This window comes from Tupaia chinensis, unplaced genomic scaffold (genome assembly GCF_000334495.1).
Source record: "Tupaia chinensis unplaced genomic scaffold, TupChi_1.0 Scaffold000597_1, whole genome shotgun sequence".
Lineage (NCBI taxonomy): Eukaryota > Metazoa > Chordata > Mammalia > Scandentia > Tupaiidae > Tupaia > Tupaia belangeri.
Genome location: NW_006160114.1, coordinates 2,322,854 through 2,348,554, shown reverse-complemented (window position 1 = coordinate 2,348,554; position 25,701 = coordinate 2,322,854). Strand labels below are relative to the sequence as shown.

Genomic DNA, 25,701 nt, shown 5'->3' with positions numbered 1-25,701 from the left:
AAGAGTTGAACCAATGACACTTGACTTCTCTTCAACAATTGAGCTAATCGCTTCATCTGACTAGAATACAGTCTCCCATCTGGCTGTATTTTAGTTCAAGCTTCATCTTTTAAATAAGCAGATTGTACCAAGGTACCTATAAGCCTCTTTAATCTAAAAGAACACCACTACCAAACACTCCTTTTAATAATTTTGCTGAGATTTGCCTCTTCTAGACACTACCACAGCAATAAAAACAGCAAATATGTTTGTTTTTTTAATCTCAAAGAAATAAGGTGTTTATTTTTAAGAGCTCAGAAAGCTGTGAAAAGGAACTAAGGCTGAGCAAATAGCAATTTAACCTATCTAATTAGAGGAAGTCTGCAGGCAGAGAGCTTCTCACAACCCATCATTTGATGAACAAAAACAGCGACTGCTACAAGGTACGTGAGACACATGAACTGCATGGCAAAATGATGCAAACACAATTCTTCAGGTTTTCTGACAGCTCAAGTCACACAATGGAAAACATATAACCCAAGAGAAAGTAATCAAGCTAAATAGTAAAGCTCCAAGAGATCTTTTCCTTACCTGAACATAATTTTACATGCACTGCCCAATTCAATACCTTATATAATACCTTTAAAGTTTCTTAAGAACTATACTAAATGCTTGCCTCTCAGAATGTGTTGCTTGTTTCAATTATGTATTAATTCTTAGGCCAAAAGAAAACATATGGATCTCCACCTGTAGCCTCCTTCCTAGTCAGGGAACCTGAGGCAGGGCTGAATCTCAGCCTCAGCTCCAGCCCCAGCTCCCAACCTCAGAGCCCACCCCCTCTTCTCTAAACTAGAAACGTAGGACTTTTTTCTTTATTTATTTTGCTAATTCTTTACTTCTCTTCCCGGAATAAGACAGGGCAGTTGCAGATCTCTCAAGAGGAGTCCATCTCCATCTGCAGCCCCTGCTGAAATCTTTTTCTTTCTTTCTCTTTCATTTTCTTTATTTCTTCCCCCTTACACTGTCATTTTCTGCTCATCCTCCAGCCCCCAGAAGGACTAGACAGGTCTAGAATTATAGTTTTCAAACATGTTAAAATCGTGAGTCTCTGAGGAATCCTCACCCACTACTAAACCATCAGCAGCAAAAAGGGAGAAACTGCTCTTCAGAAATGTGAACAGAAAACTCCTCCTGGGGGGACCATATTGCTAACCACAGCAGAAGAGAGACTTTGGCATGGAAGCAATTCACAGCAAAAGGGAAGCAAACTAGTTCCCAGGCACAGAAACAGTCTCCAAAGAGCTATCCAAAAGTGAATACATCACCAAGTGATTAAAGGTCACAGAAGAGCCTCAAGTATGAGAAATCCAGGAAATAAGTCTCCATCAAAAGAACACAGTATCTGTGCTTCCCTTGAAAAAACAGAAGTTACTGAAACGTCAGAGAAAGAATTCACAACATTCATGGTGACAAAACTCTATGAGTTGTAAGACAAAAGAGACAACAAACTCCAAGAGATGATGAAGTCCTTCCATGATTTGAAAGAAGAAATGGACACCATAAAAAAGAATCAAACGGAACTGTTAGAGATGAAGACTGTAATACATGAAATCAAAACCACTCTCAAAAGTATTAAAAGACAATTAGACCATGAAGAAGATCAAATCTCAGATGTAGAAGACAAAACCTCTATCATAGGGAAAAAAAAAAAAAGAGAGAGAAAAATAACAAAAAAAAATGAGGAAAATGTAAGAGAAATACTAAATTCCATTAAATGTCCAAACATCTGAATAATTGGTATTCTGGAAGGTGAGGAAACAAATAAGGGCACTGAAAATCTATTCCATGAAATCCTGGAAGAAAACTTTCCAAGCCTAGAGAAGCACTCAAAGAAATAAAAAGGATGCCAAATAGAATCAACCCAAGAAGATCCTCTCCATGGTACATCAGAGCCAGACTAGTCAAAATCATAGATAAAGACAAGATATTAAAATTGGCAAAAGAGAAATGTCAGACTATTTACAAAGATTATCCCATCAGTCCAACTTCAGACCTTTTTCTTTTTTTTGAAGAGATTTTCGCTATAAGGCACGTGCGCTCGCCAAATAGACAGAGAGAGACATAGAGACAGAAAGCAAGAAATCACCACCCAGGGGGGATGGTCACATCACAATCCCTTCTCCTCCATTCTCCTCTCACGATCTTGGGCATGCACGCACACGCGCCCGGCGTGAGTTTTAAGCCACCGGGTCTAGGACGCGAACCATGGTCGACTACATGGGAGTCCAGCAACATAGCCATTACGCTAACTGCTGGTTCCCCAACATCAGACCTTTTGACGGAAACAATGTAAGCAAGAAAGAATAGGAAGATACATTCAAAGTGTTAAGAGAGAAACCATTTCAACCAAGATTATTACACCCAACAAGATTATCCTTCATATTGAAAGAAAATATCAAAATCTTCTCAAACAACCTGAAAAACTTTACCAACACCAGACCAGCTCTTTAGGAAATTCCAAAGAGAGTGCTGTGCCAAGAAAATTTAAAAAGAGACAGACAGAAATAAAAGAAAAACAACCAAGAAAATGGCTAACTTAATCATAGGGACAAATCTAGAAATGTTGACAATAACGTTGAACATTAATGGATTAAATTCTGCAATCAAGAGACACAGATTGGCAGGACCAGCAGTTAGCATAATGGTTATGTCACTGAACTCCCATGTAGCTGACCGCGGTTTGAGTCCTGGATTCAGTGGCTTAAATTCACGCCAGGCACGTGTGCATGCGTGCCCAAGATCCCAAGAGGAGAATAGAGGAGAAGGGATTGTGGCGTGGCCATCCCCCCCAGAGGGTGATTTCTCGCTTTCTATCTCTCTGTCACTTTCTGGCGAGTGCACATGCCCTATAGCAAAAACCTCTAAAAATAAAAAAATAAAACAGATACCCTCTATCTTTTGCCTACAAAAAGTGCTTCTCACAGATAAAGACAAACACAGACTAAAAATGAAGGGCTGGAAAAAGGCATTCCATGCAAATGGAAACCAAAAAAGAGCTGGTCGTGATACTAATTTCAGACAAAATAGGTTTTAAAGCAAAAACTGTGAGACAAAGAAGGGCATTATACAGTAGCAAAAGGGTTAATTCATCAAGAAGATATAATGCTTATAAATATCTATGCACCCAAATTAGGAATACCAAAATACATAAAGAAAAGATTGTTAGATCTAAAAGAAGACATAGACTGAAGCACACTCATTGTTAGGGGTCTCAACACCCCACTATCTCCTTTGGATGGATCATCTAGACAAAAAATAAGCAAAGAGATACAGGACGTAAACAATACCATAAATGAAATGGACTTGACAGACATCTATAGAATTTCCTACACAAAAACCATGAAATATATTTTTTTCTAACCCCCACATGGAACCTTTTTGAAGACTGACTACATAACAGGGCACAAAACAAGCCTCTACAGATTCATAGGCATAGAAACTATATCCAGCATCTTTTCCAACTATAATGGAGTTAAACTTGATATTAATTTCAGGAAAAATACACAAAAATACAGTCACATAAAAACTAAATAGCCTACTCCTGAATGACTTCACAACTACTGAAGAAATTAAGACTGAAATCAAAAGATTCATGGAAACCAATGATAATGAGTGCATGAGTTTCCTCAATCCATGGGACACAGTAAAAGCAGTCATAAGAGGGAAGTTCATAGCAATTAGTTCACATAAGAAAAAGATGGAAAGATTGCAAATGGACAACTTAACATCATGTCTCAGAGAATGAGAAAAGCTGCAACCAAAAATGTCCAAGAACATGCCAGGAGAAAAGAAATAATAAAGATTCAAGCAGAAATACATGAAATAGAAAGTAAACAAACTATACAGAGAATAAATGAAAGCAAAAGCTGGTTCTTTGAAAAGATAAACCATTATTGATACACCATTAGCTAGACTAATTTAAAAGAAGAGAGAAAGGAACCAGATAAATCAAATTCGCAATTAAGCAAGCAATATAACAACGGACACGACAAAAATAAAAGACATTAGAGAATATTGTGAGCAACTATATGCCAACAAACAGGAAAACCTGGATGAGATAGACAAATTCCTGGACCCGTATAATCTACCAAGATTGAATTGGGAGGACATAAAAAACCTGAATAAGCTCATAACAAGCAATGAAACTGAGTCAGTAATAAATAACCTCCCAACAAAGAAAAGCCTTGGCCCTGATGGCTTCATTTCTGAGTTCTACAAAACTTTTAAAGAAGAGTTAACCACCATTCTACTCAAGTTATTTTTTTAAATAGTTATTTACTTATTATCATTATTTTTCTACGGAGAGATGGAGAGAAAGAGAAAGAAGAGAGAGAGAGAGCACCAGCCGCCAGGTCTGGGACTTGAACTGCGGTTGGCCATGTGTGAGTCCAGTGCTCTTAACCACCATACCACCTGCTGGTTCCCTACTCAAGTTATTTCTAAAGATCCAGAAGAATAGACCCCCTCCTAAATTCATTATATGAAGCCTCCATCATCCTTATTCCTGAAACAGACAAGGAAGAAAAACTATAGACTAATATCTCTGATAAATATAGATCCATTCTCAACAAGATACTAGCAAAGTATTCAACAACATGTAGAAAAAGGATTACAAATCACAATCGGGTAGGCTTTATTCCAGGGATGGAAGGGTAGTTTAACATATGGAAAACCATAAACATAATACACCAAATTAACAGAAAGAAAGATAAAAACCCTATGATCATATCAGTTGATGCAGAGAAAAGCATTTGATAAAATACAACATCCCTTCCTGATTAAGACTCTCAGCAAAATTGGCATAGAAGGGTCATTTCTCAACACAATAAAAGCTATCTATGAAAAACCTATACCTAACATTCTAAATGGGGAAAATCTGAAAGTTTTCCCACTAAAAACTGGTACAAGACAAGGATGCCCACTTTCTGCACTCCTTTTCAATACAGTGCTGGAAGTCTTAGCCAATGCGATCAAAAAAGAGAATAAAGTAAAAGGCATTCAAATAGAAAAAGAAGAGGTGAAATTATCTCTATTTGCAGATGACATGTTTATTTACCTAGAAGAACCAAACATATCCAAGAAAAAATTCCTGGAAGTAATAAATGAATACAGTAAAGTTGCAAGATATAAAATCAATATACAAAAATCTATAGCATTTCTATATAGGAACAACAAGCGGATTGAGACAGAACTGAAGGAAGTAATCCTATTTACCATAGTCACAAAAAGTATAAGATACTAGGAATAAATCTGGCCAAAGAAGTCAAAAACCTCCACAAGAAAAACAAAGAAAAGCTAAAAAAGTAAACAGAAAATGACGCACAAAAAAGTGAAAAGACATCCCATGTTACTGGATTGGAAGAACTAATATAATCAAAATGGGAATTCTACCCAAATTAATCTACATATTTCATGTAATTCCAATCAAATTAACAGAGACATTCTTCACAGATTTAAAAAAGACAATCATAGAATTTATCTGGAATCATAAAAGACCCCCATATTACCAAAGACATCCTGATTTAGAAGAGTGGAGTAGGAGGCATCTCACTCTCTGACCGCAAAATATGTTATGAAGCTATGATAATCAAAACAGCATGGTAGGGAACCAGCAGTTAGCGTAATGGCTATGTCGCTGGACTCCCACGTAGTCGACCGCGGTTCACATCCCGGACCCGGTGGCTTAAAACTCACGCCAGGTGCGTGTGCGTGCATGCCCAAGATCCCAAGAGGAGAATGGAGGAGGAGGGATTGCAGCGTGACCGTCTCCCCTAGGGGGTGATTTCTCACTATGTCTCTCTCTATGTCTGTCTCTGTCTGTCTGGCAAGTGCATGCGCCCTATAGTGAAAACCTCTCAAAAAAAAAAAAAAAAAAAAACCAGCATGGTATTGGCACAAAAACAGACATGTGGACCAATGGAACAGAACAGAGAATCCAATAATAAAACCCGAAACATACAGCCAACTGATTTTTAACAAAGGATACCAGTCAATCCAGTGGGAAAAGGAAAACCTCTTTAGAAAATAGTGCTGGAAAAACTGGGTATTCACCTGCAGAAAGATAAATCTGAACCCCTACCTCTCACCATTGACAAAAATCAACTCAAAGTGGATCAAAGATCTAAACCTAAGACCACAAACTATACAACTACTTATTGAAAACTCTGGGGAAACTCTGAGAGAAATTGCAGTAGGCAAAGACTTCTGAAATAAGAGTCCCAAAGCACAAAAATAGACAAGTGGGGTTACATCAGATTAAGAAGTTTCTGCACAGCGAAAGTGTGAATTGACAACCTTCAGCATGGGGGAATATTTTTGTAAACTATGTATCAGATAAGGGACTGATAACCAGAAAACACAGGGAACTCAAATGGCTTACCCTCCCCCAAAAGATGAACCCAATTAAAAGATGGGAAAATGAGCTGAAAAAAACACTCTCTAAGGAAGACATACAAACAGCCAAAAAGCATAAGAAAATATGCTCAACATCTTTCACCATAAAGGAGATGCAGATCAAAACCACAATGTGGTATCAACTAACCCCAGTCAGAATGACTGAGATTAAAAAAAAACAAAATGGTAAGTGCTGGTGGGGGCTGTGGTGAAAGGGGAACTCTCCTACACTGCTGGTGGAAATGTAAATTGGTCCAGCCACTGTGGAGAATATGGTGATTCCTCAAAGACCTACAAACAGAGCTACCATGTGATCCAACAATCCCAATCCTGGGTATCTCCCCTAAGGACAGGAGAATACTCAATTGGAAAAGTGCTTGCACATCTATGTTCATTGCAGCATTATTCATAACTGTTAAGACATGAACCAACTCAAATGTTCACAAAGAGATGAATGGACTGAAAAAGTGTGGTGCATATACTTACTCTATGAAATACTACTCAGCTATATAAAAAAAAAAACAAGACCCTGACTTTTGATAGAAAGTGGACAAATATGGAAGATTTACTGCTGAGTGAAGCAAGCCAGGCTATGAAGGAGAGACACTGTATGTCTCCACTTAATAATATATACTGACTGTCCACACTCAATGGCGGAAAACTGAAATATTAGAGGATATAGAAATATAGAAAATGATTATGGATACTGGATACAGTGTGGAAAGAGGGTGGGAGAAGGAGGAGAGTGTGAGGAAAGACATTAAGGAGAAAAATAGAGGCAAGACATTTATGGGACACAGAAATAAGATTATTATCTGTTACGATAACATGTAGAGTGTCCTCAACTGGACTGATGTAAAGTGTATTCATGTTGGAAAATTCACTTTACAAGCTAAGTGATGTATAGCAATTGAATGTGTGAAAGAAATTAAGATAAAATATATTGAAAAACATTTCATATAAATAAAAGAAAAAAGAAAATACATGTTTGCTGTGTTTTAAGAATGCTACATTTCATTTAAGTTGGAATCCAGTCAAAAGTAGTTACATAAATGTTTCATTGTTAAGCCAAAAAAAAAAAAAGTGCAGTATTTAAAACATTTTTAAAATTTTGGAACCTGGTTTTATTAGCAACTTTTCTATGACAGTATAAAAATGAATCTAACACATATTTTCCCTTGCTGTGACTAGAGCCTGAAATGAAATGTATTTCATCCTTCATCCTGAGATGACCAACACTATAATGAACTAGAAGTGAGGGCCATCATTGGTGTCTTCTGCTCAGAGCCTGAGGACATAACCAAAGATTCCACTCTTAATATTTCAAAGATAAATACAGTTTCTTATGTATGTATTTTTCCCTTCATTGTCATCTGACCTTAGTTACTTCAACTGCTTTTACCCCAGAGTTCATGGAGAAAGAAAAAAATTACCTAGTCCATGTAATCTATCTGACTGGCAATAATACACTCCTATAGGGATGGTGGTCTGAATTCCCAGCTTTATTTGTATTTTAAATCATGAGTGTGTTTCAATTACTTGCTATTCCCATTGCTATTGAAAATGAAAAACCTCCTTTCACAGCTTCTGGCCAACTCAGAACTGACCTTGGGCATAGCAGGGCATCGACATGAATATCAAAGATTACTTATCAAGTGCTGGGTTTATAATACACCACGGAGATTACAGTGTAGCTGTGCTGGTACAGAGAGAACATGACATTTAGGAGCCAAAAAACCCAAGTTCTGGGTCCTCTACTCAGTAGGCTTCAAGAACTTGGACCAGTTGTGTATCATTCCATATTCAGCTTTCTCTACAATTAGTGAATAACAATGATTATCACATCATGAGGGATTGTCAACATGAAATTAGATGATGGAATGTATGTGAAAAACACACTAGAAAATGTTAAAAAAAAAAAGAATTAGTAGAAGTATTCACTGCGGTGTTGTCACTGTAACTGATAGGATTACTGGATAATTCTTTGGGTTAACTGGCAGCTAGATTGCTGTCTAACAGGAGGGGCAGAGCTCAGCAGCCTGGCAGGCTCCACTTCCATTGAGCAAAATGGGCATTAAAGTCCCTAAAAATCCTGCTGCCTTATACTCTTTTCAAACAAACATATCCAAGTTTAAAGATGGTTTGCCAAAGAAACCCAGCTGTAAACGCTTCATGATACCTCTTAGGTCTCATGCTTCAGTGACCCCAGATCCAAATTAATCCAGCAGCAAATCAACACATCTGACCTTGAAGGTTCATTTTTAATATTATGAATAGGCTTTTGAGATTTTGTCATTTTAAAAGCCTTTTATTGAAAACTCAAATATAAAGGCCAGCAGGTGGCATGGTGATTGGGGCAGCGGGGACACATGGTTGACCACAGTTCAGGTCCCAGACCTGGTGGCTCGCTTTCTCACATTCTCTCTCTCTTTCTCCCTCCCTGCCTCCTTTTCTCTCTCTTTCTCTCTCTCTCTCTCTCTCTCTGGTCAAATAAATAATAACAACAAATAAAATTAATAAAATAATTCTTAAAAACTCTCAAATATTACAGCGTTTCATAGAATCTTGAAGTTAACTTTATGCAAAGTAAGGAAGCACTAGATTATTCAAAATTACATTAAAATTAACAAACTTTTTCATTTCAATTGAATATGTAAAAGACAACCATAAGGGGCTCAAATTTTACTGCTTCAGTCACTAAAAAAATGTGTCTCAAGGAGAAGATAGCACCACTAATACAACCCATAAGAACCACTATGCTTAACAGCAGCAGTATGAAAACAATCACTACTCAAAAGGCAGCTTCAAGATCAACTAAATCAATCTGAATACTTCTACTTCTTGTGAAATAAGCAAAATAAAATAAGTAAAAAGCAACTGGTTCATTTTCCCTGACAGCCTTTTTAAAAAGATATTTGTCAAATTGCCCCACAAAGTCTTTCCAAATTATGAAAAAAGCAGAAGGATATTACACTTGGACTAAATTTATGATAAATGAGAATGTTATTGATTGATTGATTTGTCTTTATTACTACTATTATTTTTAAACAGGGTCTAGCTCTGTCACAATCCTGCCTCAGCCTTCTGAGTAGTTGTGACTACAGTCGCATACCACTCACTATCTGTGGCTTTTAGGGTGCGCCAGGAATCAAACTCAGGGCTCCCATTTGGCCTCAGCCTGAGCTCACTATCATAGCTATGCCAAAATTTTATTTTGGCTGCTATATTAATTCTTAATAGTATTTAGGAGTCTTTGTATAATAAGTGCATTTATTTAGGCTGATTTAATAGAATTTAAAACTCCATGTGACTATTTTTGGCAAATATAAAGGGTTACAGTTAAAGTATTTTTTAAAACATAGTTGATTATAACTACATTTCAATTGACATGGATGTCTTATAAAATACTATCAATATAACCCCAAATTATCATATTCTTTTATTTGAAATGTATCTTTTCCTTTAAAATGTAATTTGTACATATAAAATTATCACATAAAATGTATAAATGAACTTCTTCCCATAGATTCAATCTAACAAAAATGACAGCTGTTTTATAAATCTTTCCTACATAAATATCACACCCTTGGTAAAATCAACAGTCTCTTCATGGTAAAAAAAATATAATATATGCTAAAATTAGAAAATGAAAGACTGCCTAATTTTCAATTTCAGAAAAGTGCTGCTTGAAATAAAGTGCCAAAAGAGAGAAATTATGTCTGTTTATATTTAGGATTTTTTTAAAGTCTATCACCATAAAGAGAATTCTGAAATGACATAAAAAACTTGAATAAAAACAACATTCATCTGCATGCCAGGATTTCCTTAAGGGACCACCATGTCTAGGGCAGCTTTCTCCTTTTCTCCAATTATCTACTGGGAGCAAATACATTTCTTTATTAAAAGTTTCAGTGTGTGTATTTGAAATAGAAGTAAAAAGAAAGAGCAGTCTTCAAGAACACATTATTTGTTGGCATTCTGCTACCTTGAAATCCCCTCTAATACTCTCTGACAGGTCAGAGACTATACGAGGACATAATAGGACACTGTTTCACAAAATGCATTATTATTCACATATTGTCTCCCAGATTGCCACAGATGAGCTTTTCCATTTCTAATTTAAAATACTGCTCTAAACAGTATTTAGGAGGGCTATGACTGCTCATTTCAATACATACTTGCCCTTCCTAATTGATCTTGGTAATTGAAGTGGCTCCATGAAGAACATTAATTCAGTAACTACGTTTACTTCGACATTTCTATTTGTGATCTCTTTTTTTGAGATACCTAGTTCATACTTTCTTATAAAGCAAGTTCAGATTTTAAAGCTTCAATAAAAAGGAATAACCCAAAACATACTTCTGTCACTGTGAAATTTCTTGCATGTTTTTACTGCAACAAAAATATCCTCTTTCTTCACTGGCTTTCCCTAAAAAACAAGAAAAAATATATATGACTCAGTGTTATCTTAACTTTGCACCCACGTTAGAGCTCACATGCTTTGGTTCACATTAACCAATGTTAGAGATATTACACCTATTTCCAGGCTAAAGTTTTAGGGGGAAAAAGAAACTATAGTTCAATGGACAAGGTAGCCTTTGAAGTCCAAGCTGTGCTGTGCACAGACCATGCATCATCTTAACAACTCTCTTTGGCTCTCGAAACTTCAGTCTGCTCATTTAGAAAATGGGAATAAGACCTACCATCAGGTTGCTATTATTACTATGATTGATTAAGCCCAATAGCAGGAGACCAATAAATGTTAGTTATCTCACCTTTTCCTCCTTCCAGCTAGTGAGAATTTTAACTAAGAGAAAAAAGCAGGAGGGATGTTTAGTGTAAAATAAGAGATGACTCCTTTTTAGGAGGCCAGGCCTTACTTTGATGTTGAAATGATCTTTATGGCCCTTTTACTGGCTTCCCAAGTTTTCCAAGAAGGATTACTTCACAAACCTGGGGCAGGGGATACTGGAGTGCAAGCTGATCATGCAGATGAAAGGGACAGTGGAAGGATTTGTTGACACCAAGGCCTTCAACTGCCTCATGGAGGGTATGTTCTGACTCTCTGATTACCTGTCTTGGGCCTAATAGTATCTGGTTATGACTTCTGCCTCATTTGGGGCTACTTCACAGTGACATCCAACACAGCTTTGTCATGTGGCTCAAAACACTGGAAGAAGCACTAAAGGGCAAGCAAGCATAAAGTTCAGAGAGACTGGTTTTCCTCCTGACAGACATTGCAGGTTCTCTCCCACTGTTGTACTATGTTTTGGGGGTGTGTGTATGCATACATTTATTTTTTAAATAGAACAGAATTCTGTGTGATTGACTTGAGAATAACAGGCAATGTTTGAAGTTGGTGAACACATTCTCCCTTATGAGATAAAACTCTTAACAACCTGGTGAGTTTCAGGGTCTTCAGGCTCACCCTGAGGACTGGACCACTGGTCTGCCATAACAAGTAAGTCCATTTTGAAAGTTCTGCAGTCTCAAGAAAGACCAAAGGTAGGTCACTTGCTGACACAGTATAGGGGATAGGCTTGTGGAAAAGGTCTGGGTGACAGAAAATGTTTGAAATTGCCTTTCTAGGAAATGAAATAGAAATCTTCATCTACACACACTAAATCATCAACGGAAAAAATGACTTGGCTCAACGATTCTAAGGAGCCAGGGCAGAGGGCTGGATGGTGGCAGAGTGGTAAAATGTGACATTCTGTGAGGTTGACCCACATTGGAAGGTTTCAAGGTTGTATCCAGAGACCTCCTTGATTACACCAGGCACTCACAGGTGCCCATGATCTGGAGTTCGCTAAGGCTGAGGGTGGATCGTGGTACAAAGACCCTCTTAGGGGCGCAGTCTCTCTGTCTCCTACTCACTCATAGAAAAAGGAACTTCAGGGAAAAAAAAAAAATTGTAGCCAACTACCTCAGAAGACAGGAGTGGGAGAGTACTGGCTGGTCATAACCCTACACGTTCCCTCCTAGCTCTGCAGTCTTGAGCAAGTACTTACCTTCTTACATGTAAGATGAGGTGACAGCAGGGCTAACCCAGTAGGGTTGTTATCACTAGAGACAGTTCTTACCTGGCACAGTCCAAATGTTGATTTTTTTTTTCCCTTTAGTATATAAAGTGTTAGGACAACATTATGCACAGCATGCAAATTTTCCTCAGAGATGCAAATTTCCCTCAAAGATGCAAGTTTTTCTTCTATTACTTACACAAAGTGGTAGGGAAAAATGGAATGAGGTAGCACAGTAGGAGTCCATGCCATCTGTACAAAACTCAGGCACTGGGGTAAGGGGTGGTCCCCCGCCTCGGTCCCAAATGTAGAGGGCAATCTGTCACAAGATGAAGAAGAAACTCAACTAACAGAAGTATAAGACAGTAGAAAATATCTCAATGGAGGATATACCTTCTACAGAAGGATTAAATTGACCCATACCAATGTGTCAATATTCTACTTTTTTTCCTTTCCTTTTCTTTGTTTTTTCCTCTTTTGCTAGAGAGTACATGCCCTTGCCAGGAAGAGAGAGAGAGAAGGAGAGAAAGCATCCTCTATGGGAATACCACAATCCCTTCTCCTCCATCTCTCCCTTTTCATGATTGTGGGCATGTATACACACATGCCTGGTATGTTTCTCAAGCTGCTAGGTCCAGGACTCAAACCATACACTCAGTCATTTGAGATCTCACTACCTTAACTAGTAGACCATGGAGCTGGCCTCAATTTGTTAATATTCAACATTATTCTTTTTCTTTAAAAAATGGTTAACTCCAGGTGAATTGATATAATCTGGTATTAAAATGAACAACTATCTGTGAATTTCTGACCTCTAGAAAATTCCAAAATCATCTATAGTAATCTTAGGGAAGAAAACACTCTAAAGCACCACAAAGAGACCTAAGAAAATGGCATTGTGGCTCTGGTACCCTAGAGTAGGGGAGATTGTATATCCTGAATAACCAACTTGCTGAAAGCATCTAAAAGTGTTGGACCACATATCTCTAAAATCATTTTGTATGTATTGCTAAGCTGATACAAAGAATGAAAACTGTGAAGACAAAATGTGAAAGTAAGAAGTGGAAAAGGGACACCACGGGTTGTTTTCCCCTGTAGGGACTAGCTGACCCTTGGTAATGCTGAGTTTCTGATAGGAATAAAGAGAGTGGTGCCCCAACCCACCCGAGTGAGGAATAGCTAGCAGCAAACCCCCCACATAAACTGGGTCCTTAGAGCTAAAAGGAAAAAAGAAACAAAGACATGTGTTTAAAGAGACACATCTATACAGTGTATTCTGGATGAGAAATTGCATCTTGTATGCTGTGATGATGTTCAGTGAATGAATGCAAAATAAATAATTAATATAAAAAAGAGACACATCTAAAAAACAGGATATACAAAGATTGAAAGAAAAAGATGAAAAGCAGTTACCCAAAGAAAGCTAGGGTAGAAACACTCAGGTCAACAAAAACATTGGGAACCAGCAGTTAGCGTAATGGCTATGTCGCTGGACTCCCACGTAGCCGACCACGGTTTGCGTCTCGGACCCGGTGGCTTAAAACTCACGCCAGGCACATGTGCGTACGTGCCCAAGATCCCGAGAGGAGAATGGAGAAGAAGGGATTGCAGCGTGACCATCCCCCCTGGGGGGTGATTTCTCACTTTCTGTCTCTATGTCTCTCTCTGTCTGGCGAGCGCACGCACCCTATAGCGAAAACCTCTCCAAAAAAAAAAAAAAAAACGTTAAGACAAAGAACATCACTAGACATAAAGATATTCACTAGAAGATACAACAATTCTAAAATTGTATACACCAAATTAACAGAGCCTCAGAGCTTAAAAAGCAATGGTTGACAGTTCCACAAAAAGAAGTTGTCAAATACACATTATGGCAAACTTCCAAATTCTTCCCTTAGTAAACAATAAATCAAGCAGAAAAAAAAAAAAAGAAGAAGAAGTAGAATGAAAGAATGAAGCAATAAAGGGAGGAAATAAAAGAGCTAAAAAGCATAACTTATACCTTCTTCAATCTAACAAATAAAAAAAGAGTATTACAACCCCCCAAATAAAAGACTATATATACTCCCTTTCTCCATTTAGAAAAACTGGACATGAACCAGGCCATAAAGTGAGCCTAAAAATATTTCACAAGACTATTATACAGATTACAATAATACTAAGGTATAAATCAATAACGACAAAAGAGCACACTAATACAATGGGCCACAATAAAATACTTAATGTTTTTAAAGTGGGCCACGGTAAAAAAAAAAAAAAAAAAGTTGAAAAACCTCTGCGTTAGAGAAGCTCTAGCAGACAATCATCATGACACACATAAAATATTCATACAAGCAATGCCTGTAATACCAAAAACCAGCAGCAGTCCAGAAGCCCACTAACAAGAAAACAGAAGAATGAACTGTATGGTATGATCCTGCAAGAAACCACTGCAAAGGGAAAACACTCTCCTGTCTAGCAGGGCTGGAGGGAGGGAATGGCCCAAGACCCCCAGTGGATCTCAGTAACCACAGATAGTTCTGAGTTCCATATATCTTTATATTTTTTTTCCTATATACACACATACCCATTATAAAGTTTAATTTCCAAATTTAACATAGTAAGAGATTAACAACAGCAACAATAAAAACAATTATGACAATATACCAGAATTTAAATGATGTGAGTGTGGTCTTTCTCTCGCTCTCAAAATATCTTGTTGTGCTAAACTCACCTATTTTCAGTCTATGGTTGATTCTGAGTAACTAACAACACAGAAAACAAAACCACAGATGGGAGTGGGACTATAAAGTGAATCAGTGCTGCGTTCAACAAGGATGAGTCTCATATCAGAATGGTATTCATGGCACAACTGTGTCTACATAAAATCCAAAAAGATGCAAAACTACATGTTATTCAGAAATACATTTATATGTCATAAAATATGAAAAAAAAGTGAAAGAATTCAAGAGAGTGTTTTATCGAGGATGACCAAAGGGTACTATTGCTAGAGAGAAATGTACAGATAGCCTCAGGCAACTTGTTGTGTTTTCTCTCTCTTAAACCAGGTGGGTTACACAGGTATCTTATTTATTGATCTTTAAGCCTGTTATATATGGTAAAAATATTCTTTCATATGTTTAACAGTCTCCTGGACCTGGGCATCTATACTAGAACTGACTTTTCACTAAACATATCCAGACAGATTTTGGTTTTCAACAAGGCATTCTTTCTTTATTGTAGAAGAGAAGAATGATTTGTTTCCAAGTATATTTGAGGCCATTCCATGGACTGCTGATTAAGGTTTCTGGACCTCGCATGGCCAACTATGTGGTTCAAGTGCCAAACCAGGAGGGTCTGAAAATCACGCCAGGCACATGTGCATGCCTGGGATCCTCCGAACAGGGAGAAATGGAGGACTGCGTTGTGGCCACAATCCCACTGAAGGGGGTCCTTTCTTGCTTTCCCTTCTCTTTCTCTCTGTCTTTCTTCAATGAGCACATGTGCTCTCTGGAAAAATTTTCTTTAAAAAAGTATATTTTTCTTAAATAAGCTGTTTCATTTAAAAACACCCTAAAGGTTAAAATGTCTTGGGTATGCCTTTTTGCTCCTGGAATGCTACCAGCCACACTAGACTGAATCACCAGATTTACCTCTGTCCTGAGACACAGATTCATGTAGAGAATGAGAGGAGAGTCTGTTTCAGGTCGTCAGGCATGCCCATGAATGAAATGCAAAAAGGGACCTCCTGAATAATGATCTGTAGTCACTAATAATGGGGCATCTGCCACCAGCCTCTAGGATAATTGGTCACAGGTGTCCACTATATGGATCCAGGAGCCCTAGAGGCCTGACCCTGCTTAGGACCGGTTGGCTCAATTCTGCTCAGAGGGACAAGCACAGACAATGACAAAAGGCATATGTCTTAGTCTTGTTTGGGCTACTATAATACCATAGACTGAATGTTTTATTTATTTATTTATTTATTTTTTGGAGAGGTTTTCACCATAGGGCGCGTGTGCTCGCCAGACAGACAGAGAGAGACAGAGAGACAGAAAGCGAGAAATCACTCCCCAGAGGGGATGGTCACACTGCAATCCCTTCTCTTCCATTCTCTCAGGATCTTGGGCACACACGCACACGCGCCCGGCGTGAGTTTTAAGGCACCGGGTCCAGGACGCGAACCGTGGTCGACTAGGTGGGAGTCCAGTGACATAGCCATTATGCTAACTGCTGGTCCCAAGACTGGATGTTTTATAAACAACAGATATTTATATATGACAGTTTTGGAGGCTGGGAAGTCCAAGATTAAAACATCAGAAGATTTGGGTCTGGCAAGAGCCTGCTTTCCGATTCACAGATAGTTCCTTTTAGCTGTGCCCTCACATGGGAAAGGGCCAAGGGAGCTCTCAAGGGCCTCTTTTGTAAGGGCACTTATCCAATTCATGAGAATCTCACCCTCAGGACCTAATCACCTCCTGAAAATCACATCTCCCATGACTACAGAGAGAACCTTCACAAAGTCCATGGAAAAGTAGAATTAAAGTTGAGTTTTTGATGCAAAGAAAAATTTAAACCCATGAATAGTTTTCTCATAATATGCTTTCCCTGTGAATTTTTTAATATAATTTTTATTATTATTCATACATTATATATAATTTTTATTATTATCCATACATTAAATTGCTATACATCATTTAGATTGTGAAGAAACTTTACCTAGCAATGATATACACCTCAGTCCAGCCCAGTTGAGACCACCATACACATCCTCATCAACACAAAATAACCTTATCTGTTTCCCACAAGTGTCCTGTGAATTTTTTTAAAAGCCCCCCTCATCTGCATTTGGAGCAGGAGAGTGTACACCAAAGCACCAAGGAAGACCAGAGGTACTTTTCAGGATGTTTTTGCATATTTTTAGAAGCCCACCTCTGGACCCATCTCCCTAGCTTAAAACCAAAGAATTATAAATCTCAAATGCAATCTTTTTCATTACTCCCTCTCCACCTGCATAACCAAAATCAGCTTAAAATAGAAGGACCTAATTCACTAGAGTACCATGAAATTATCTCAGTGGGGAGAAGATGGATGTGGGTGGGGGAAATGTACAGTTGGGGAATACAAAACACTTTTTATATCAAAAGACATGAATTATTGATTTCTGAGATGTTTAACCAAACAAAACATGACATACCTCATGTTTTAAATCTATCGTAAAATCAGACTTCAGGGATTCAATCTTTAACCTCTTGGTAAGCCTAGAAAATAGAATCAAGTGGAGGGTTTTGATTTTTTTTTTTTTATTAACCAAAAGAAGTATGAAACAAGAACAACACATTATTGAGACTTTCTAATGTTTAAAAATGAATAAGAATTTACATTTTAAGATAAAAATATGAGTTTCCTTTCCTTGAGCAAAAGGACTGTAAAAATGCAATGCTTTATTGGCTGGTAAGTGATAGCAAGACCTGTTGCATGAACATCTGCCAACCTAATGTAAAATCCAATACAATGTGATACAACACAATAAAATGCCCTGAAAAATGAAGCCACAAGGTTTGACTCCTGATAATCCTTACACTAAATAATGACCGAGAAAGAAAATGTAAAGACAAAACACATGTATGACAGAGAAACAAATGTTGCTACTTTTTGTTTTTACTCTTACTAATGAATTACAGGATATGGGGCTTTTAGAGAAGAAAAGCACGTGGTTTCAGTGAAAAACAACAGTTTTATTTCAAGTCATTTTCTTTTTTAAATTATCATCTATGGCTCCTCTCTCATGAAAAATAAAGCACCAAACTCCTGAGTCAGCCTTGAGCATCCCACCATTCCCCCAACATCCGCAGGGTCTTGGTACCCATTTGCTTTGCCCAGAGCACATTCCTTCCCACTGTTCCTCCCTACTGTGCAGCTGCCTAATGTGCCTATACCCAACCTATACTGAGCAAACTTTTCTTATTCAAGACCAAATGCAAGGGCACCTTCTCTGGGAAACTTTGCCGGACTTTCTCACCAGAATAAGTGGAAAAATCCTTTGTTCCCAGAGTACAGTCCCTATTCATTTTACTGCATCCATTAAAATCTGTTGTGTGCACATCCCTCTCTGTACTACACTTTCTCCATATCACCAGCACCAATCTCTGTACCAGGCCAAACTGAGCCCAAAGAGCTCCCTGAATGATTAAGAAGAATATATTCTTTGATTCCAAGCTGACTGATGCAGAATCACAAACAAGATCTCTGAAATATCATATGATTCTATTGGGTCATGAGAAAAATCATGATGCATTTTTGCATAGAAAAATACATCATGACTGGGACCAGCAATTGGCATAATGGCTATCTCGCTGGAATCCTATGTCGTCAACCACGGTTCAAGTCCCGGACCCAGTGGCTTAAACTCACGCTGAGTGCATGTGCATGCGTGCCCAAGTACCTGAGAGGAGAATGGAGAAGAAGGGATTGTGGCGTGGCCATTCTCTATGGGGGGGTGGTGTGATTTATCACCTTCTGTCTCTCTATCTCTGTCTTTCTGGCACGTGCACGTGCCCTATAGCAAAAATCTCTCAAAAAAAAAAAAAAAAAAGAAAAGGAAAAGAAAATACATCATGACTTTTCTGACGACCCAATATATTTGTTTACAGAGCTGTAAATTAGACCATCAGCTTCAATTGCAAACCTCCTAATACATATTTTAGGTGCAAAAAAATAACAGTGATTGAAAAAGGAAAAATAGTAATAGGTTTCAAAAAAAAATTTAATTATTATTTATTTAATTTTATGTATTCATTCATTTATTTAATTTGATCAGAGAGAGGCACAGAGAGAGAGAGAGAGAAAGGGAGAAAGGAAGCCGCCAGGTCAGGAACTCGAACTGTGGTCGGCCATGTGGGAGTGTCCAGCATCTAAACCACCACACCACCTGCTGGTCCCTCAAAAAATTTTTACTGGGTTTTTAACTATATTTTAGTCTAGTTAAACCATGAAAGATTTCTTTAAAAATTCACTTCTGATTAGAAGATTAAAAAGCAGATGCAAGTGATAATTTATGTTTTGTTACAAAGCATTTGTTTCACAGTGGATGCTAATATACCTTGGTAGAAGGCAGAACCAAAAGGAGCCTCCTGTAATACCTGCTGCATTCTTGTTCAATATCTTTTCGTGGGCCTGTGGGGATGAATAGGTGAGGATTCGGAGAAACAACATTCCAGATATATATATCAGGGGAAAACAATCTTCCCTTAATTTGAATTCAGCTCAGTTGGAGCCAGTTTGCATAAAATAAACTGTATCAAGGTAACTTTCCAATTTGGACCCATGCCACAAGCCTTCAAAATCTGATCAGACTACAGAGAGTAAGTATTCATCTCATTCAGACTTCAAAGACAGACAAAGTCATACTGCAGCTTACTGCCACAGGCAAGGGACACAGAGATGTGATCAGAATCCAAGTAGCAGGTGCCATTCATGGTTAGAAGGCCATGTTTACACATTCCTTCTCAAAAGCCAATAAACAACTGTGAATTGTAACCTTAAATATCCTCTCCATTTTTTGACTTTTCATGTTCCTTTCTCACTTAATTCTTGATAAGTTTTCTTTGAGGGAAACCTCAGAGGGGGGAAAAGTAAAAACTACTGATAAATTTGCTTTGAAAGACAGAATGATTGATTAGAAAGAGGACAAATAAGTATGTGTACTGATTTTTCTTTTTTTTTTTTTTTTAGGAGCTCTTTCAAACTGATGTCTTACATTTCTTTTTTATTTTATTTTATTTTATTTTACTTTAATTCTATTTAGCTGTCTCTGGCTGTCCTGGGAGTGTACCATAACCAAGTCATAGCAGTCACTTCAATATCATAAGTTTTTACTATGGATGAGTGGGTCTCACATGCCTCTTTAGGCCTGAGTTAGCCACCTTGCAAAGGCAATCCCTAACAGTAGTTAGAGTGCATTTTCTTTTGAATATTTATCTATCTATCTATCTACTTATTTGTTGTAATTTTCAAGTCACCAGGTCCGGGATTCAAGCCATAGACAACTATGTGGGAATCAAGCACCTTAACCACCATACCACCTATTGGCCTGCACATTATTTTTTTAATTGCCAGTGGGCATATACACTCATCATAGAGAGAAAGAGGGAGAATACACCCACACACACCAAGTGGGATATAATCATGCTGCAATTTCTTCTCCTCCATTTTGCCATCCTCTTGAGCTCCTGGGCATGAATACACATGTACCCAGCATGATTTTCAAGCCCCTAGCCAAGACTGAACAACCATCGGGCAGGTGGGATCTAGCTCCCTTAGCCACGAGGCTGGATATAGGGCCAGCCCAAGGGTATATTTTTCTATACACCAAGTATAGGGTATTTCAAATGCTAATTCCAGTAACCAACAATGAAAAAAAAAAAAGAAAATGAAGGCCAAAAATTCCAGTTACTTCAATAAAATGTTTCCTCATTAAATATTCATTTCCTGGAAAATATGTCATACAGTACTCAGCCTTCTTAATTTTTAAGCATTAAATCATGTCTCCAATAAAACAGTTCTAATGACACAACCATTAGGCAAGAGAAGTGCAAAAGATATAGGGTCCCTTTGAATTTATAACAGAAAAACTTTCTAACTGGTTCTTTTAGTTCCACTGTAAACAGTCAATAAAGCAAGATATTAAAGGAAATCTTCAATAAGGTTTGTTGGTAGAAAAGCAATGGTAAAAACAAGTAACAGTGTTATAAATAACACATAAACGAGAAATCATCTTACTGGAAATTAATGATAGTTAACAGTGTTCTGTAGTAGCACATTTTTTAAAAAATCATCTTATTGGGAACTAATGAGTTTTTCCAATAATGTATTGGGTCATTGGAAAAGTCATAACATGTTTTCTATGCAAAAATGCTTCATGACTTTTCCAACAACCCAATAATTTTGGTACTTGCTGCTACTGTTAGGTCATGTGGATAAATCACCAGGAAATACTGGGTAGTGTTAACCTAAAACTCACAGATGTGGGATTGCTCAACCAAATAATATTTTTGGTGGTAAACAGTCTCAGGAAAGTACATATCATGAAATATCTTTAAATAACTGGTTGTTATGGTGACTTGGGCAAAATGCAAACTTAAGAAATTATAAAGTATTAACCTATCTACACTGTAGGCCATAAAATCAAGGACTCCTTGACAAAGGGAATCAACATTCTTATAGTGGACATGGTTGGTTGCCTATACAATACAGAGCTTCCCCTTCCTTTTTCCTAAACAAATTCTGGTTTTAATTAATTATCAGACCCAACAATTAAGTGGGCTCCACAGTCAGAATCTGATTATTCTGGGCCAAAGCACTGTAATTTTCCAGCAACTGTTAATGATGTAAGGGTTGGTTCAGCTTGAAGTTGGCCCAACTATATTAAAGACAAGCATCTATCTTTCATGGTTGGTGGAAAGGTCCTCTACTGTAGGACACAAATAGGAAACATATAGCCTTTATTGTCTCAAAACCACAAAAGGAAGTAGATTTAGATCTAACTGGTGCTGTGTAATACAGGCAGGACAAACAGAGGGAACCTGAGTTCTCAATAACATTGTTGAACTCCTGTATCAACCAACCAACCATGGACTTCACTTTCAAGTATAGCAATATTTACTTGATGCAGTTTTGAGTTGTTTCCTGTTACTTACAACAGAAAGCATGCTAACTGATTTATTTCCTAATAATAGGGAGAAATAAAGTCAGCTCTGGGACTGAATAAAATCAACTGGGAAGATTCAATATTTTAAATGATGAGGCTAATGAACATTTTATAACTCCTTTAGTTCTCTTGAGTATTGGGTCATCGGAAAAGTCATGACATACTTTTCTATGCAAAATGCATCTTGATATATCAAAATGCATCTTGATATGGACACGCACAATATATATATATATTAGGATTTTGCCATAGGGCGCATGTGCTTGCCAGAGAGGAGGAAGCTAGAGACAGAGACAGGGAAAGTGAGAAATCACCCTCACAAGTGGAATAGCCATGCTGCAGTCCCTTTGCCTCCATTCTCCTCTTCAGATTTTGGTTGTGTGCACACATGTGCCCAACATGATTTTCAAGCCACTGGGACCAGGACTAGAACCACAGTCAGCCACATGGGAATCCAACCACCCTAATTACCTCACCACCTGTAGGCCCATATAATACCAACTTTTAAAGAATAGACACAAACTTCCTATTAGAAAATCATTTCAAAATATATCTTGATCACAGATAGTTGCTATACCAGATGGGTCATATCATTTTGTTTGGAGTCTTGTACACATCAAAAGCAAAAGAAATTGTGATGTAAAATAACAATTTTGAATTTGGAACTATGGTAGAGACTGAATTACTATTTCATTTTCTTTTTGTCAGGGTAAAGGGAGGGAGTTTGGGAGAAGATCATGGGTATTAACTAACTTAAAAACATGCTGCAAGTTGTTGGTCTTTGTTCAGTGTTGTGAAGAATGGATGGCAATGAATGCATAAGGTATCCGGTGCCTTGTTCCTCTATGTGTTGGAATTGGGAGAAATACTGAGAATTTTCTGATCTTTGTACAAAAGATTAATCTCTTGGTCCTAATTCTCTTAGTCATAGCTGTCCGTTACTATGTGTGAAAGTCTGCATCCTCCCGCAAGAACTGGTATGCTGAAACCTAACCACTGAAGGACCAGCAGATGGCATAATGGCTATGTTGCTGGATTCCCATGTAGTCAACCACAGTTTCAAGTCCTGGACCCAGCAGTTTAAAAATCATGCTGGGCCTTTCCGTCTGGCAGCAGTCATCTGGTAAGCCAAGATGGGCACGCACAAGTACATTCAGAAGCTGTGGCGGAAGAAGTAGTCCGATGTGATGTGGTTTCTTCTGCGGGTCCAGTGTTGGCAATACTGCCAGCTCTTGGTGTTGCACCAGGCTCCCCACCTCACCTGGCCAGACTAAATGCAAATACTGGGATACAAGGCGAAGTAAGGTTATGTCATATACAAGATTTGTGTGCATCAGGAGGCTGCTAACACCCAGTCCCCAAGGGTTAAACCTATGGCAAGCCTGTCCATCATGGTGTTAAGCAGCTCAAGTTTGCTCGAAGCCTCTCCAGTCTGTTGCAGAGGAGTGAGCTGGACACCACTGTGGATCTCGTAGAGTCCTGAATTCTTACTGGGTGGGTGAAGATTCCACATATAAATTCTTCGAGGTTATCCTCATTGATCCATTCCATAAAGCTAGCAGAAGAAACCCTGACAGCAGTGGATTACCAAACTAGTCCACAAGCACATGGAGTACCATGGGCTGACATCCTCAGGCCAAAAGAGCCAGGGCCTTGGAAAGGGCCACAAGTTCCACCACACTACTGGTGGTTCTCACCATGCAGTTCGGAGAAGGCACAATACTCTCCAGCTCCACCATTACAGCTAATCTAAGAAATGTTTGTAAAATTCATACCTAATAAACAATTTGGGACAGTCATGTCTGCTTAAGTGTTATTTGTCTGTCATACTAGTCTGCAGATTATTTCATGAATGCTTTGTCAAATTATAAAAGTTCCAAGTACAGTAATGTTTGAAAATTATAAATGATAGTGTATCTTGTTTCTAATAAGGAAAGGTTTTTGTCTGCTTTATCTTATTGTATGTTGGTGTTTAAAATGTGTGGTAAAGTAGGGGTAAAAATAAATTCTTTAAAACAGGGGGAAAAAAAACAACAAAAACAAAAAACTCATACTGGCTACGTGTGCCCAAAATCCTGAGAGGAGAATGGAAGAGAAGAGATTGTGGCATGGCCATCCCCAAAGGGAATTGATTTTTCACTTTCTGTCTCTCTGTCTCTCCAGTAAGCACACACATCCTATAGCAAAAATTTCTCTCTAAAAAAGAAAGAAAGAAATCTAACTCCTGAGATGATGTTACTAGAAGGCAGGGTCTTTGGGAGGTAATTATGTTATGAGCTGAAACCCTCATGATGGAATTAATGCCTTATAAAAGAAGTCCAAGAGAGATTCTTCACTGCTTTTATCATATGAGGACAGACCAAGAAGGCACATCAGTGAACCTAAAGCTGGCCCTCACCACATACCAAGTCTGCCAGCCTCTTGATCCTAGACTTCCCAACCTCCAGAACTGTGAGGAATAAATTTGTTATTTATAACCACCCAGTGTATGATATTTTGTTAACATCCCACACTAACTTAGATACCTTCTGTGATGAGGCCCTCGTTTCTCTCTCCACCTTCAGAAGAAAATATTGTCCAGCTTGACCAGAGAGAGAAATCTAAGATTCCTATGGTAGCTGAGCACATTGGCAACTTTCTTTCCTTGTCAACCTCCAAACACAAGAGGGCAAGAAATCATGAGCCTGTAGTCTCTTACAGGGCTGCCTTGCAGAATGAGGTAATCCATAACACTAAATCTCCCCTTAACAATGCTGACATCTTGGCTACTATGCAATCTGATACCCTAATTCACAAAGCCCCTGGCAGCCAGTCACATGGTGAGCGTAAGAGAGTTATGAGGTGTGCATTAGCTAGAACTACAGAACCTACCAGGGCTTTTGGTGTCTCTACTCATTATGAGCAGACCAAGCAGAGTTCATAGACCCAACAGGTTTTGCAGAATAGGAAATACTATAAGGCCAGTATGTTAGGCAATAAGAGTTGGGCCGACCTGTCCTACTAGAGGCCTGACCCATGTTTATATATGCGTACTTATGCACAGAATTAGCCATCAACTCTCAACCTCAGCATGTTACTGATTATTTTCTTACTGGTGATCAAAGTTATCCTGTGGCTAACTAGAACATTTTTAGCAATAAAAATGATACTTCCATGTGCACCATTTTCAGAGCACTTGTGCTGTCCCTCAGTCTCACAACTCATTATTTGCCTTATTTTGCAGGTGAGTAAGAGGAAGTACAGAAAGGCTGGGTGATTTATCTGAGGGAACTAGCAAGTGACAAAGCTGCAGCAAAAACCCTTAGACATCTCGCTCCCTGTCCAGGTCTTCCCACTCTACTACACACTGCCTCTGGCTGGAAAACTTTATTGGAGACCGTGGCTCTATCAGTTACAGTACTCAGAGAAATAAAAGTTGATCCACACAACAACAATAAAACAGTCTAATAAATTCTTACTTGTTTACAAGTGGAATACTAAGGGCCCAGCCAGCAGCAAAGTCAGGATATTTAAAGGCTGTAGGATTTTCAGAAAAGGCATAATGGTGAATAATTGTAGATT

The 25,701-nt window shown here is 38.2% G+C and overlaps 1 protein-coding gene across 1 annotated transcript in view; it reads right to left on the bottom strand.

Moving 5' to 3' along the window:
* The window catches only part of B3GLCT (beta 3-glucosyltransferase), a gene marked incomplete at its 5' end in the record, with an annotated part of 135,537 nt that overhangs the window by 42,599 nt on the left and 67,237 nt on the right, over window positions 1–25,701 (bottom strand). Inside the window, 4 exon segments of the mRNA XM_027775679.1 lie at window positions 10,792–10,861; window positions 12,652–12,771; window positions 17,629–17,692; window positions 25,599–25,701. Of these exon segments, the coding sequence (XP_027631480.1) occupies window positions 10,792–10,861; window positions 12,652–12,771; window positions 17,629–17,692; window positions 25,599–25,701 (357 nt within the window).